Source organism: Rissa tridactyla, chromosome 3 (assembly GCF_028500815.1).
Source record: "Rissa tridactyla isolate bRisTri1 chromosome 3, bRisTri1.patW.cur.20221130, whole genome shotgun sequence".
Lineage (NCBI taxonomy): Eukaryota > Metazoa > Chordata > Aves > Charadriiformes > Laridae > Rissa > Rissa tridactyla.
The window spans coordinates 27,847,871-27,863,730 of NC_071468.1; the positions used below are offsets into that span (position 1 = coordinate 27,847,871).

At 38.6% G+C, this 15,860-nt stretch overlaps 1 protein-coding gene across 1 annotated transcript in view; it reads right to left on the reverse strand.

Annotated features, from left to right (window-relative positions):
- Nucleotides 1–3,183: 3,183 nt before the first annotated feature.
- The window catches only part of HAAO (3-hydroxyanthranilate 3,4-dioxygenase), a 45,188-nt gene continuing 32,511 nt past the window's right edge, over nucleotides 3,184–15,860 (reverse strand). Inside the window, exons 9-10 of the mRNA XM_054196255.1 lie at nucleotides 15,777–15,859; nucleotides 3,184–14,363 (exon numbers count right to left, since the gene is read on the reverse strand). Coding sequence (XP_054052230.1) covers nucleotides 14,285–14,363; nucleotides 15,777–15,859 — 162 coding nt within the window. The 3' untranslated portion in view covers nucleotides 3,184–14,284. The remainder of the gene's footprint in view (nucleotides 14,364–15,776; nucleotide 15,860) is intronic.

The window sequence follows — 15,860 nt, forward strand, 5'->3', positions numbered from 1 at the left end:
ACCGTGATTTATACAGCATTGAATGCAAGACCATTCTGCCAGTCAACGGTTACCAATTCTCTGCAGTATTTTATTCAACTAGTTTTAAGTATCACTTAAAGTTCAACTGAGATTATTTTCACCTAGACAATACTTCCTCGATTTGCTTCCCTCCTAAGTGAACCAGTGTCTAGGGCTTGAGTGGGGTCAAAATATGACAGTAGAGGTCCCTTCCAACCCTACCATTCTGTGATTCTGTGTCACCATTTCTCCTTTGTTTGCCTTGTTTCTAGATGGAAATTAGATTGGCTCGACCCAATGTTCGTTGTTAACCCATTCAAGCAATTGTGGACTTATACACTATATGTTTTTTTGTAGCAAAATTACTGTCTTGGTACACTATTCTATGGTGGGTAATGAGAAGACGAATAAGATACAAAAAGATTCTTTAAGAAAAACAGAGATTCCATATACCATACATAGCATCAGTAAGACCCAAAGATCAAACAAGGTGGACTGTTGCAGGTCAAACTAAAGGGAAGTCAAAGATACTTATTAAAAATATAAAACACCTGGATTGTTTTTTTTGCTTCTATTGAAATATTCTTTAGACTAGTTAATGAGATATAACAAGAATTGGAAAGAAGATACTTTCAGGAAGTTCAATGGAGGTTTTTCAAAATCACATAATATATGGAAGTTGCAAATTTAAATTGTCGTGAAATGATCCCATATTTATTTAAGTGGATTCAGTGGCCAAGATTGGACTATAGAAATGTTTTGATATAGTGTGATGTGAGAGGGGGAGAGCTCTAGATGCATATGTTCTGATTCTTATGTTTATATGGCTTATTAATTCTAGGAAAAAATAATATGAAATATAGCTGAACGAATGCACAGAAAAAAAGTGGGACAGCCAGTCATCCCTGGAGAATACAGTAAAGTAAAATGATGTGATAGTGCAACTGCAGTATCTTACCACAGAAAAACAAGTATCAACAGGTTTTCAAAAAGACTTTATAGTATAGCTATTTCCGTCAGATCTCAAAACAGGTAGTGTTTTTCTGAATTTCAACAGAAATGACCTGCTTAAATAAATCAAAGCTTTTATTATAAGGGGCGGGGAGTGGGGGAAGGTACTCTAGCCCTTGTCATTGTTGAGAAAAATTAAATGTAACCTCACTTCAAAGTAAGGTCTGAGAACTCAGGATAAACACATGAAACTCAAAGAAATTGGCATAAAAATCAAGATAGTACTAGTCTTTGAGTGTATACAAAGTTGTAATACTGAAATGTACTGCTAAAGCTAAACATACTGTGTTATGTTAGCAGAGCAAAAACCAGATCACAGAGAGCCGTATAGCAAACAGATGATACGTATAGAACAATTAAAGAGACAGTAGTGTGGTGTTGATCACTAAAAAGTTTGTCCAATAAATCTAACTCAAACTCTCTTGAAGTAAAGGCATAAATATTAAGGGGAATAAAAGTCGAGTCTATAAGGGTAACAGACCAAGAAGCAATAAGCAGCATGAGCTGATGATGGAGGAAAAATCATGTCAGATAAACTTGATTAATATTTTGGAGATTGAATTACAGATGGCTGCAATGGAACAGATGTAATTTGTATGGCTGTCAGATCCGGCTCCTATTTATACAGATGAAAATCCCGACTGATTCTGTTGACATCTATTGAGTTTTTGCTGACTGAACTTGGAGAACAGGGAACACATCCCTAGCGTTCACTGAAACAACGTTCTCATTCAAACGTGGCTATACGTATTAGCACAGTCAGGTAATACATCATAGAAAGAGGATAAATTTATAGATCTGTGGTTCTGGGGGATGTAAGAAATGAGCTGTGGATAATAATAACGTAAGCTTGTTTTAACTTGCAAACAAGATGGTCTAAATGAGAAGTTCCTAAAAGATAGTGTGCTTACTGAGAGGACATGGTTGGCTTGAGGAGCTTGTGCCATGTGTTTTACGGTCTGCGATGTGGTATGAGGGTATGCCAGGAGTGACGGAGAATGAAAACCATAACGGGGTAATGCCACAGGATTGCAAAGGCTGGAGGGAGACAAACCTGTAACCTCATTCATCCTGCATGGAGTAGTCCTTAGGAGTGCTCTTCCCTCAACGTACTTCCTAATTTTGAAGGGCACTAGCTGGAATGCCCCAGAACAGAGCTGCGGCATAAGGCTGGGAATAGCTCTCAGTCTCACTTCCAGTGCTTGCCTGTTCAGCAACAGAGATGCATCCTGAATCACAGGGTAATCCAAGACAATTTCCTGAATGAACTTGTGCCATGCTCACAGTTCCAAAATGTGAGTAGTTTCCTTTTCGCAATGGGAATTAAGGTCCCCTAGACAATGTCTAAACTGCTGATAAAATACGTACTCAGATTATCAAGAATATTAAGGTGTGAGGTAGTGACAGGACAGTAATATTGCAGAAACTAATCTGATTAAAGTTGAAATATGGGTAAAAAAAAAGAAAATTACTTTATATAAAAGTTATTTTTTAATGATAAGGAATATCAGGATTATTTTTAAACTGGTTTGAGTAATGCTGGATTTCAAATTCCCTGGAGCAGATTCCAGTGGAATGTGTGAGAGAGCCATCAGTGTATAAACACAGGTTTTGAAGTAACATTTTGGCTCACTGACTCCCATGTTACTGGTGCCGGCCATGGCATACAGTTCTCTCTGTAAAATGGAAACACAAGTGCTGGTAAGCTTCAAAGTTATGAAGTTAGTGCAAAGGGATAGAATAATTGGAATTTAATAGTGTCTACAGCATCGGGATATTTTTAAGGATACTCAATGTGCAGTGCACCAAACACTGAGGAAAAGACAGTAGGACAGACGCGCACATAGTTGTTGCTATATAGCTGGAAGGAATTATTTGATTGCCATATTACTGCTCACCCTGAGAATATTGCTAATTTGATGTTTATGCATCAAGAGGTAATATCTTGGTACAAAAGCAATTAAAGTGGCAGGAATCTTTTTCTTAGTCATCTCCGTTCTACTCTAGATGTCTTTTTCCCAGTCAGGCACCTGAATTTTCACAACATAGAGTGATTAGAGAAGAAAAGTTTCAACACAATAACTCTTTAACTCAGAGGACTATGCAGTCTTTGTTTCTCGCTGCTGGATACTTAGGATAAGTACTGAGCATACAGACCTTCGAAAATGCCAACTCTGAGAAGAAACAAACATATGCTGTGGGTGAAGCAAATGGAGGGCTAATGACACTTTTGTCAGATGCCTTTCTCTGCTTGTTGTGTAGCTCCCTTTCTCTAGCTTGCTATTTAGCCTACAAGCCTCAGGGAAACAGATTGTCTCAATCTAAGTTTTTACAGTGCCTTGCTGAGAATGGAAGCCTTACATCATAGAGTATTTGCTTTATTGATCACTCAAATACAGTGAGATTTGCCTTCTGTGCAGCTTTGTTTTTCCTTCCTGGTCTCTGGCAATAGCACAAGCCTAAGCAGAGAAAGGCTTAGCTTTTTCCTAGAGGACAGGGAATCCTGAACAAAAACTCCCCTGAGCATGCAGCAATAGCAATGTCTATCCAAGCCACATGGGACCACACTATGTCTTACCCACCTGCTTTGTAGCTGCATGTGGTAGTGAATGCAGTAAAAAATGTACACATAGCATGTTCTGGAACTCAATATTTTCATCCCTGGTGAAGAAAAGCACTTAATGAACTCAGTGGGAACAAATAAAGACAAGGAGGATATGCCATTCTCCAGTGCCCAGGTTGAGAGGCAATGACATTAGCTGCGGGGGGCAGTGAGAATAAATATTGCCCCCCCAGTCACCTCTGGCAATGGAGTTTTTTCTGTGCCACTCAGTTCCTGCTTTCTGGACCCTAGCAGATGAGCAGGTATAGGAATTTGTGCATTAACTCTTCCTTTGTTCTTCTCTAGCTCAGTCTCACTTGAAGGCCACCCAGAGCAAAGGCTCTGCTGCCTGTCAGTGCAATCCGGGGGCAAGTCCCTTTAATCCTTCCCATCTTCCTTTTTCCCAAGAGAATAAAAGTTAGAGTATTTTCAGTGCTAAAAATAGGCAGAGTAGAATTGTTCAGGGAGTTCATGTGTAGCCTGGATGAACGTGGCTTCCTCCAGCTGACGTGTTTGCGGACAGTCTGACTCATTGCTCTTCCTTCATACATTTCTCCACCACTATTATGTCTTTCATGAATGAGTCCTTAAATGTCCTTTAAAGGGAACAATATGGTTTTGTCATTGTTTGACCAGTCAGAGGATAAGAAGATGAGATAGTATATTACAGAGAACATTTATTTCCAGGCACTTTTACTGTAAGAAACTGCCTCTGTGAGCATAGCTCTGACAAGTGCTTATAGGAAAAAAAGGACATCTGTTCAGGCCTTCCATGAAGTGACAGTAATATCAACTTAATGGAGAAAACTTCCAATAGGAGACTATTAAGCTTTCCTGAATAAATTAATGTTACGCAGTTTTAATGGAGGTCTGAAATAGATGCGAGAATTAAAGAGAATATAAAACCTAGGTATTCTGTGGAGCTTTACTTGAGTTGATATAAAATTCTCTCTTTCAGATGATTGCATAAAAGTAAACTGTATTTTCCAAGCTAGCTTTAATGATCTGTATCAACTGAACTATACTGCAGAAAGAGAACTTTTAAAGTATGACTTAAGCTGACAAGTAAAGGTATCAGCCGTCAGCTCTGTGAGATGAATACATTCAGCTGGATCAAGCAATCACCATGAAGACCGGGGCTGAGAAGAATTAGTTGGGGCCAAGTGGTTTTAGGACTTGTTCCCTATCATCCCATTATAAATTAACCTTGGATTGCATCTATGCTGGTTGGTTGTGATCTCTAAAGTGTCTGCAGGTTGGGATTGGCAGAGTGTGCTTAATTCCTGCCCTTAACTCATGCCTGGTAAAATCAAGACTGCACCTGGAGGGAATAGAAACAGGTATAAAGGATCTGGCTGATCCAGTTTTGTGTTTGCTGAGGCAGGTATAAGTTTGTTTTTTCTTCTTTTTCACTCTGGAGCAGTGCTTATTAATTTAGGTTCCCCTTTTTACTGCTATATCATGACAGAACTTCAATTTGTTGTAGCAGCTTCAATAGATTGGTGAGTACTTGTTTTCTAAATATTTTAATAACTGTTGAGGGATTGTCATCTCTTTGGAATCTCTTTGCAGGTCAATTTCAATAGACTTGGAAATGTTCCACAAAATCTGATTTTGTGCCTCTTTGAGTTGACCCTGGTATAATCTTCATACAGACTTTCTATACGCTGCCTGATGTACTGTATAGTAGGGAATTTAAGGAACTCATTATTTTAGCTATATGTGTATATGCAAATGCATTCTTGTTTCTTGTAAAAAAAAAAACAAAAAACACAAAGTTTTTTGAACTTAATGAATGCTTCTGGAGTTGGTTCCCATAGAGGCAGAAGAAAGTTAGTTTACTTGGCCCTGAATGAAAGATCTCTGTTTAGGTGGTTTATTTGGTATTATTACTGTAGCTAACCATGTCCCTGGGCTTTCAATTTCAAAATTGAACACTTATGCCACTTTAAGTAGTTGCCATGGAAATCCTCACAGCATGAACCTCTTCAGTGAAGACCTTATGGCAGATAACTTAAATTATGTCTATTATTTCCCTAAACACATCAGGCACTAGAGTGAAAGGGGTTTTGCGTGCCTTTAAAACACATGCACAAGAACTACTACTTGCTTGTTCTAGCATACGTTTCCTAACCTTCTTCAAATCAGATAAATGAATGTCAGATTCTAATAGTGTGCATTTATTTGAGAAAGCAATAAAACGAATTGGAGAAATCTCTTTTAGCTCTTAGTACCCTAAAATATTTTCAAACGAACCTGTTTCTTTTCTTTAAAAGACTTCTGTATGCTGAGCTTTTAGGAATACAAATATGGGAGACGTTACTGGCATTTGAATGCTTTCCATTGTTCTACTGCAGGCTCTGCTCTGAGCAGGTGTAATCTTTGCTAGGGCAGGGTCAAATCTTAAAAAAAAAAAAAAAAAAAAATATTAAAATGAATGGTCTTTCAGTTCCAATTCATAACTCTCTATCTTTAGATGATTAATAAGCTAATTTTAGAGATTGCTTTGAACTACACTTAACTTTTAGTTGAATTCCAAAATAATGAGTAAGAAGTTAGTGAACTGAGATTTTTATTATTTTTTTTTAGATGTTCTCATTGATTTCCAGTTCTGTCTTCTGCATGTATCTAGGTGTTAACACTGGCATCTGGAAGCTGTTCCTTTTCAACAGAATGCAGCTAATAATATCTGTTTTTCTAGCATTTCTGTAAAGACTAACTCATCTATAATAAGTGTGTTAAAGCACCAAGTGTTTTGTTCTTTTATCTTGAATAAGGTGCGCTATTAGAGTAAAGTTACAACCTGCAGATTAGAAATGTCGCGTTGGAGTGTACCTTGTGTTAAGGAGCCTTCATTAACTGATGCAGTTCCATCATTGTGTCAGGCTTTAGCTATAATGCCTATGTAGATAGAGAGCCAAATTGTCCTCTTGTTCCAGTGCTGTGAGATCAGGGTACTTCTGTTAGCTACGTATTTACACAAATACAGCTGAAAATAGCATTTGTCCCAATACAGACATATGAGGAAATTAATAAAATGGGCTCAATACAAAATGTTAAGGAATAATTATGGAAAATAACAGTTTAATGACAAAATACACAGGCTGTATAAAATAATCAGTAACACGGGGTTTCAAAATATTTTCACCTGTTTCTATGTGTCTTATTTTTAAGCAAGACAAATATTAATACCTTTCATAAAGAGTATTTTTATTAGTCCTGTATGGCAAGGAACTTGAATATGACTGTTCATGTGATCATACAAACTGTGTTTATCTCTGTCCAGTTCCCACTGCCGTCATGTGGATGTCATGGAAATAGCATCTGTGACTAACTTGGTGCCAGCTGCAGCAAAGGCCAGTCTCAAATACGAGTGGAGATGGCACTAATGGTAGGTTAAAGCACACAGATGAGCAAGAATAGAAAAGAAGTTTGCTTTTCCACTTAACAGCTCCCCCCATAGTAGATAACAAGAGTACTTCATTCTCCTGAGCCTTCAGTCTGTCTCTCCATTCACTATACTCCTTTTTAAAATTGAGTCTGTTTAGCTTCCCCTGCCAGACGATCTGGCACAGTTCCTCAGGCACTTAAATATCATTGTGGATTTGGTCTTCCAAGCCTACATCTTATTTCCCTCTGAGGGGGAGGAAGTTTTGCAAGTAGAGTTAATTTTGCTATAGAGGAACTAAATGCCACGAAACCTTTCTATTAGATTAAAACTGATATGGAGGGCCAAAGGTTGGGTTTTAATGAGGAATGTTTGTGAGCTGCACAGCCCCGCTGCCTGGGATGCTGTGAAAGAGCTGGGTTAGGTGGAACGTTTAGTGTAGTCATCTTCCAGTGAAGCCCAGGATAGCGCTTCCCTCTTGTACAATCTGCTTTTTCTGTCCTCCAGCAGTATGTATGGAGTGGTTCCAACCACCAGAGAGCACAGATGTAGCTGCTCCGTAAAAGCTTCTGAAACATCCTGTGTCTGACATAAATAAAAATGACCTTTAGTATCAATCTCTATCTCTCTGACTGCCAATAATGGGCTAGTCATGTTACAAAACGCCAAGCACGCACAGCATGCTTGGCACAAATTTCACCAGTATGAGCAAGATACAACTAATTACTCCATAAAAATACTCATAAGGCATATATAGGTGTGTGTGTATATATGTCTGTGTGTTTATATATATATATAAAATATAAATAAACTCTATGAAACTATGCGGTGGAATTTTAGGGGATGCAGAACACAGCAAAGCAACATTTGCATTATTGTAGTGTAGCAGCCTGATTCTGTTTATATACTGGCAGAAATCAGGGCAGCTGCATCTAAAATGGCAAAGATGTAAGTGGTGGCAAATTGCTTTCAGTGAAGAACTGGGTGTAAATTGCCTACATTATGTCCAAAAGATGGAAGAAATAGCTTTAGACAACTGAACGTTGTCATCCATACTGGAAAGAGAAGCCAGAATTAGTTAATTTTCATTTTAAACTCTGTCTGATAGGATAAGGCAATTTGATTCCTGATTCCAGTGCTGTCATACAGTTTCCTATCTTGGTTTAAAAGTAAAGCTAATCTAGTAGGTTTTGGTGGGTAAAAAAAATTAAATGAATTCCTGTCATTCCGTGAAGCTTTTACTCGGTTTCATTCAGTGTTTACCATTCTCCTCCTGAAGAGAATAACAAGATACTGTCTAATGAGGAGACCTGTGCATTGAATGTTTATTTGCCACTCGGTAGTAAAGCATATAGGGTTTGAACCATGTGGGTTGTTAGTTGCCAATATCAGGCAGCTATCAGTAACTGTTAACATTTTTCTCAGGTTGTCATAAACAAAGCTGATCTATTTGTGGTTCGACAATCTGCTGATGATTTTTTCCCAAGTCAAAATGTGTTGTTCACCTTCATTTTGTAACGTATGCCAAGATGCTATAGACAGCTCAGATCACAAATGTGTTCAGGCAAATAATTGCTGCTGGAACAATGGCTTTGTAATGATATGTGCTTTCTGTCAGTACTTGCTTTTATTTTATAGACTAAATTTTCTGTAACTGCATTTGGGGAGTAGGAATTATCCTTTAGCTCACAAGCAATACTGCGGTGCTTCCTGCAGGGTTCAGTTATCTTGCCACAATACTGCGGAGCTGCACCAAGAAGGAGTGGAAATGCCCCTAACAGCAGAACCTGTGTCTGAAATGTTCCTGCGGGATAGCAAAAATTTGAGTTTGACTTCCTGCTCCTGTGTGGAGATGGGAGCTATCCCTGGGACTTCTGCTGCTTGCTATACTGCTCTTTTCCCAGGACAATTGGGTAAAATGAAGTTATAGCTCTCTGGCTGTGATTTGCAAGAAGAGAATGAACTTTGTTTAGCTCTTAGAAAAAGTAAAGTACAGGGCCCTGTGGCTCCTCAGTGGAGGTGGCTCTCTGCAGCACCCTGAGAGCAGAGCACAGCATTTAAATGACCCTCCAGGCATTTCCTTGCAGCTCAGCTGTGGACAGCTGTGTGTTGTGTGTGCCATTCTCTGCTCAGCACATTGGTTATTGTGGAGCCTATTTGGAGGTGCCCAAATCTGCCTTCTGCGTGGAGTCCAGATGCTGCCCTGGGGGTTTTGGAGGGAGAGAGAGATACCAAAGAGCTAGGTAAGGTGTAATGACTGTATTTCGGTATCAAACCCCAGCTGTGTTTGGAAATTGTATGCTGAAGCTTTCGAGCTTCAGTTCTACGCATTGGCACGTGTTTAGTTGCTTTGTTCAATTGGATTGTCAAATTTATTTTCAAACCATAAAGCATATGGTTTGAACTTACGGGCAACTTACATAGAAGGTTTAAGACTGCTATGAGTGAAGTACAAGCTTCATCACCTATGTGCTTTAGTATTGCCTTCTAAGCAACCTAGTTTCCTTCAAGGGGAAAAACATTAGAACATCTTTAATATTTTTTGCTGGTACATATAGTTGTACAGCACTGCAGAAGTCCTATCTTTCTCTGACATGATAAAGATGTACCCAAATTGCTCACTGAAGCTCCCAGCGTGCTTATGCTTACTTTACTTTGTCACAGCCATGACATCTTTCTCCGTGGCTTATGAGGTTATATAATGTAGTGCTTTTAGAACCCAGATAATTTTGCTTCAATTTCAGTGCAATTTATCTCCCAAACCAAGGACATAATTTTTTATTTAGCTATGTAATGGCCACATACGTGCACCTATTTAGCAACTCTAAAAATACAAAACAGTGTTCAAATCTTCCAGCATGTGGTCCTGATGCAATTTATAATGAATTACCAGGCCAAAGACCTTGGAGATGTAGTTAACCTAGAGAAACAGCAATTGAGAAAGAACTGTTCTACAATTTGCAGACCCCAAAGAGGAGAGCTGTCTGCAGAAGGGAATCTGATGTGTACGTTGGGATTGATTTGCCTGATGACTTTGCCATTAGGCGAAACATCGCCAAAATGTCTGACTTTGTGTGTGTGTATATTTATATCCCTAGCTTTCAAGCTTCAATTAAAATTCCAGTAACATTAAAAGGGAGAGTTTTTATGCACTACCATATTTTCTGGACAGTCACTGAAAATATTGCTGATGGGATCCAGCATAAGATCCTTCTGTACCAGATAGTGCTAGGGCCCGTAGGTCAGGTATTTACTGTGAGCTGCAAGGCAGATATTAACTTTGTCTTATTCATTATTACTTTAAAATCACCACTTTTACTTTGGGTCCCATCAACTATTATTCTGCATACTTTGATATTGAAGAGTAGATCTACAATTACTTTTGTAGTCAATCAGAAACAGACCAGGAGGTGATGACCTTCATTAGCCTGAAGCATTCATTCAAGTGCACTCTGGATTATTAACTGAAAATAAAATAAATAAAACAAAACCCCAAAGCCCTAAGATGTCTGCATTATGAACACAAGCTGTTTTTGTAGGAATTTGTTAAATAGCTTAAGTCATTTTTCTTCCTTTACTTATATGCAGTGATGGTGGGAGGGTTGCTTTCTGTGCATCTGTTCTATAAAATCAATGTGGCTGAAGAACTGAAATCAGTGTATGGTTAATGTTTTTAACAACAGAATGAAAGTATTTATTATCTTCAGGCAACAAGATAACATTGGTTTACAAGTGTGAGTAAATGCTGCATAGATTTGAGGAAAGAGTTTATTATAACACCTGATTTTACTAGTTTACTGATCCACCTAGTCCAGTTTTCTGCCTTTGGTAGGGTTTGTTACTTCAAAGGAACAAGCAAGATCTAAAAATAAAGCAAGCATGGAGGAAGAAGAGTTCCTCTCTTGACTTTTACAAGCTGTCAGTTTATGCACTGCAAGATGAAATGTAGTTACCATTAGATCATTGTCTTGCCTTAACTGTGTTATTTAAAAAAAAAAAAAAAATAGGACAATCTTGAGCTCTGCTGTTGATCTGTGATATGTTTACTACATGATCTGTGAGGGTCATTGTTTTCCTCTAGTAGTTCTCTTGGAACCACAAATATATGTGTTTTGCATAAAGTTGCTTTTTATAGGTCTTATTTCAATATTATAGAAATAGCTGGTGAAGATTAAGCTTTATTTACTGTACCAGGATTATTTAAGTATTATGATTACTTCAATCAATACTAGTTTTGAACTGGTGCTAATGTATAATGTAACCTTGCTAATCAACATATTTTTGTTATTGTCTCATATTTCAATACTTAATAAGGATGAATATAGTGAGACACTATCAATTTATTTCCATAATTCATGTAAGTCAGCATAGCTCAAAATAAGAATATCAGTACCCTATCAGGTCAGACCTGCCTAGCTTAGTGGCAATAGGAGGAGACACTAAATGATTTAAATATTTTTGATCTATATGGCTAATTTGCATGAATTGAAAGACTGACTGTAAGATGTAAGATACTGGCTCGATTTGAAGTACTGTAATAATGCTTATATTGCTCATTATACCATTTAAATGCTATAATAATAGAAGTCAAAATATATCAATAGTTAAAAAGGAATGTTTTATCTTTCTGTTCACAAAATTTACCAGTTTTTTCATTGGGATTAAGCATTTTAAAGGCACTGAACCATGATAGCCTCCCTTGATACTTTTCTCAAGAGCTGGCAGGATTGCTCTGCATCACCTTTTTCCACTCGAAGTGAAGAGGAAAGCTCCTGCTGACTTGTAGGATAGGTGAGATTCAGGCTTGGAATCTCTGTGGATGCTTGTAGGTAGACTCAAACTCCTTTGTGGGTGTTTCTAAGCTTTCAAGTCAGCTCCAGCTTATGATTCTAGACAGTCTTCCGTGTATTTAAGGTAATAATTCATTTATGCAGCATGGTACAGGTATGGCTTCTGGTCTGCGTAGGCTTTATTATAATACTGCTTAGAATATACATTTTTATAAAGGCTTTGCTTTTGAATCTTGGAGAAACAGCAAGCAACAGATGGACAGTCTATGCAAGACCATAAAATGAGGTTAGCACAATCCTGCCAAAATGTATAAGTTTAGTAAGTGAGAGGTGACACAATATCTGTACAATTCAGATGGAAAATGGGTTCCCAAATCAGGGTGCAGGTACACTTTGCATAGAAAAGAAAAAGTCCTGTATATACATTTGACGTGGTTTTGGGCTGGTGTGTTGTCATGGACACCCATGCACAAGCACGTTGTCAACAGGAGTGCATTAGGGCACTTTGCAGACATCATGCCTAACTAAGCCTTTAGGACGACCTGCTCAGCCCTGGTTTCTGAGCACTGGCAGTGGCAGAACTGCAGGTGACGGAGCTATGGCTTGATGCTTCTGGTCTGGGTGCCCTGATTTGAGGTGCCTTGTATGGGACTTGGGTAGAATTCAGGTGTTCAAGCACAATTTGTGATAAAAGGACTTCAGCACAAACGTAGTTTAAGTGGAGCCTTTATTTTAAATCCTTAAGTCTCTAAAGCTGGAAGAGAGGTGCCTTAATTTTTATTCTGAAATTTCCATGGCTCACAGTGCCTCTTGGTGGGTAAAGAGCTGTTGATTATTCTGGATGTTGTTCTACATGTTGCTGTGTTCTGTCCACTTGTCATTCAGAGTGAAAAATAGAAACGTTTCTGTGATATGAAGTAAATCCATAGCTAGCATTGCAGTGGTTACCCTGTAACTGGTGGACTAAAAATATAACACTTTGCTACCCTAGATCCCTCAACCATAGATGTTCACTCAAGGAGCAGGCAATTCTACAGACACACCAATACCGATGGTGATGAGAAGAATGACTCCTTTGTTCAAAGGGAGTGTTATATCTCCTTTTCATGTGTGATAGCTCACACCCAATATAGCCTTAAGGACTGGGCTCAATATCTCAAATTAGGTCCCCAGTTTTTAGGAGGATGTAGCAAAATTCTGCTGTATGCTTTACTAGAAAAGCTAGTGAACTTAAATGTAAGTTATAGATTAAAGCCAAGCCGTCTTTCTTATCAGATTTATGAACACTTGAAAAAAACCCACACGTGACACCTCAGTTTAATGAGCTTTGTAGCTAAGAGATATATTAGAGAAATATTTTCTGATCTTAATTAGAATTTTAAAAAAATCAAGAAATGGTAATGCTTTGCTTTCTCAAACATGCTATTGATAATAGTTGCAGATGTTTAAGCAACTTGTTTTCTGATGTTAATAATGTCAAGAACAACAAAAAAAAAATCATACACACCTCCTCCGCCCCCCACCCGGAGAGTTCCTGGAATAAAAGCAGGAAATGATAATTTGACACTTGTTATTTCTGCAAGAAACATCATTGTTCAAAAAGAATTAGCACATAGCAGAAACATTATAATAATTTTTCTGCTGCCGTGTCCTCCAACACGCTTAAGCTACTTTGACTGGAGATTGCTGCTGCACCAGAACACCCGTGACTGGGATGCTCCTGTGTTAAGTCATATTGCTGTGCTATGTTCTTGATAGCATAGTGCACAGACAGCATCCAGCATGGTATGTGTGACTGATACTGCACTGTTGGATTTGGTAAACCGATAAATTACCTGAAGCAAGTACGGTGGTGATCTAAGTAATGCTTGATATTGTGGCAGATACGGCTTGTTGCAGATACTGCTTCCCCCTTTACGTTTCTCTCTTTCACAAAGCTCTGAGATCCTCGAGCAGTGCAGTGGACAGTTTGTTTTGGTTTTTAAAGGGCCTTTTAGCTAAAGAACTCGGAAGATCTGTGAGCTGCTGCCAATAAAGCTCCCTTACTGTGGGCTGGGTAACTAACGTTATACCCCATTTATTACAAATGACAAAACTGAGACAAGGAAATTAAGACTGCACCCTAAGTAGGCATAACATTACCTGTCCTATCTCATTTTCTACACCTTGTGGCAGGGAATTGCATTTGAAAAGATTTAACTTATTCTAGGTAGTATCATATATATTATTACATAAGTAATCCCGCTACTTGAATCTATTTTCATTTTCTTTCAGATAAGAACTATTTTTTTAAAGAAATTACTGATTTTGCTGAAACTTTAACTACTTGGGGGGGGGAAAAAGTTTTAACTGGGCGCAGCACTTGACTCCTCTTAATTTAATGTAATCATTGTGCTAGACTATTCAAATTTTCAGGCATTCCGGCTAAAAGTTAATTAAGATAAGGCAAATAGGTTAAACTTAGTTATCATCAAAGTCAGCTGGCACAGGAGCCTAGGTATAAGGCTGCTTGCGTTTTGGATCCTGAGCAATGCAGAGCGCAACACATTCTTCTGCTCTCTTCCAGCAGTACCTGGAAAAATAGAGAGAGAGATGATCTGATGCATATGGGGGGAACCACACACTCAAACCAACAACTAAAAACATTGATGCTACTGAAAAGTAGGGGAAAACAAACAGGTTCTGTTCTGATTACGCTTGCTCTCTTTTCATGTTGATATATCTTGTGATATTTCAGGGAATTACTCTTCACCATCACTAACGTAACCCAAACATCATGACTCGGCAGAGATGAACGTACATCTACTTATGGATGAGCCAAGGGGGAAGGCATCTATTCTGATCTCAGTAACCTGAGGATTGAAACGGAATCACCTCAGTACAGATAATATTTTAATGAAATAAGTATCTACAAATTCAATGGTATTTTCCTTGTGGTCATTGCTTTTGCATTAGCTGCTTCTGCGCCAATTGCAAAGATGGCCAGAGATCAATCAGTGTGCAATAGTGATGCATACAATAAAAGATGCCTGCTGTGCAGATCTGATAAACGTCTTAATCCAATATGAACTGTGCTGGTAGATCTCTGCATGTGCATCATGCCATGATTTTGAAAACACACGCTCATTGACTAGACTGCAGGACTAGGAATTAATTTAATTTAAGTGATTTCACATAAGTGGTGGAAGTAATGGTGAAGGGAAGAGGTGGCTACATGTTGGATCACAGGTGCAGAGAACAGTTCTGTGCACAGCTGGATGGTTTCAGCTCTTTCAGCAAATGTTTTCAGTGCTCTACAAAAGGTGTACAAGAGGGCCACAAGTCATCACTACTATTTACTAGATCTTTCCTGTAGAAAAGAAGGCCGTTTTTGTTATCTGCCTATAATCTGTTGCGCTGCATTACCAGTGAGTATACATCATCCTTCATCTTCAGGGTGGGCACTTTATCAGCTTATGCCACTCATCATAAGGCTTGGCAAGTACTTTCCCTTTCCGTTCTCTCTGGAAACTATTTTCACTGTTGTTTTGTTTTGTTGTGGTTTTTTTCACTTTACATATATCACGTGTGATTAAGATTATGAATCAGTCATATGCATCCTACACCAGGAAGAGACCTGTGTTCTTAGTCTGAACCCCAAATCTTGCTGCACTGATGTTGATTAAGCCTGGTCTGAGGCTTAGAAGATCTGTTGTGACTGCCGATTCGTGTATTTGTGCCGTCTACCTTTATGCATGGTCTTTTGCATGCTGCTTTTTCTTGGTATTGCTTATCTTTTTTATTTTCCCAGCTTTAATAGTAAGAGGTGAACGTCTGTCTTTGTTTCCTCCTGAAGACACTTCTGCCCTGAGAAATAATGGAGGCTATTGCAGACACTGTGTCTCTGCACCAGCTGATGCCCAGACTGGTGTGGACCAAATACACAGAATGTATGTTGTTGGAAGCTGGGAAATCACACATTGAACCACTGTTTGTCTCTACTCACGTAGACTGGGCAAGGACAAGCAGGCTGTCACCAGCAGACAGAGTCAGGGTTTTACCATCCATGGTAACAGTTGATGTGCCCTCC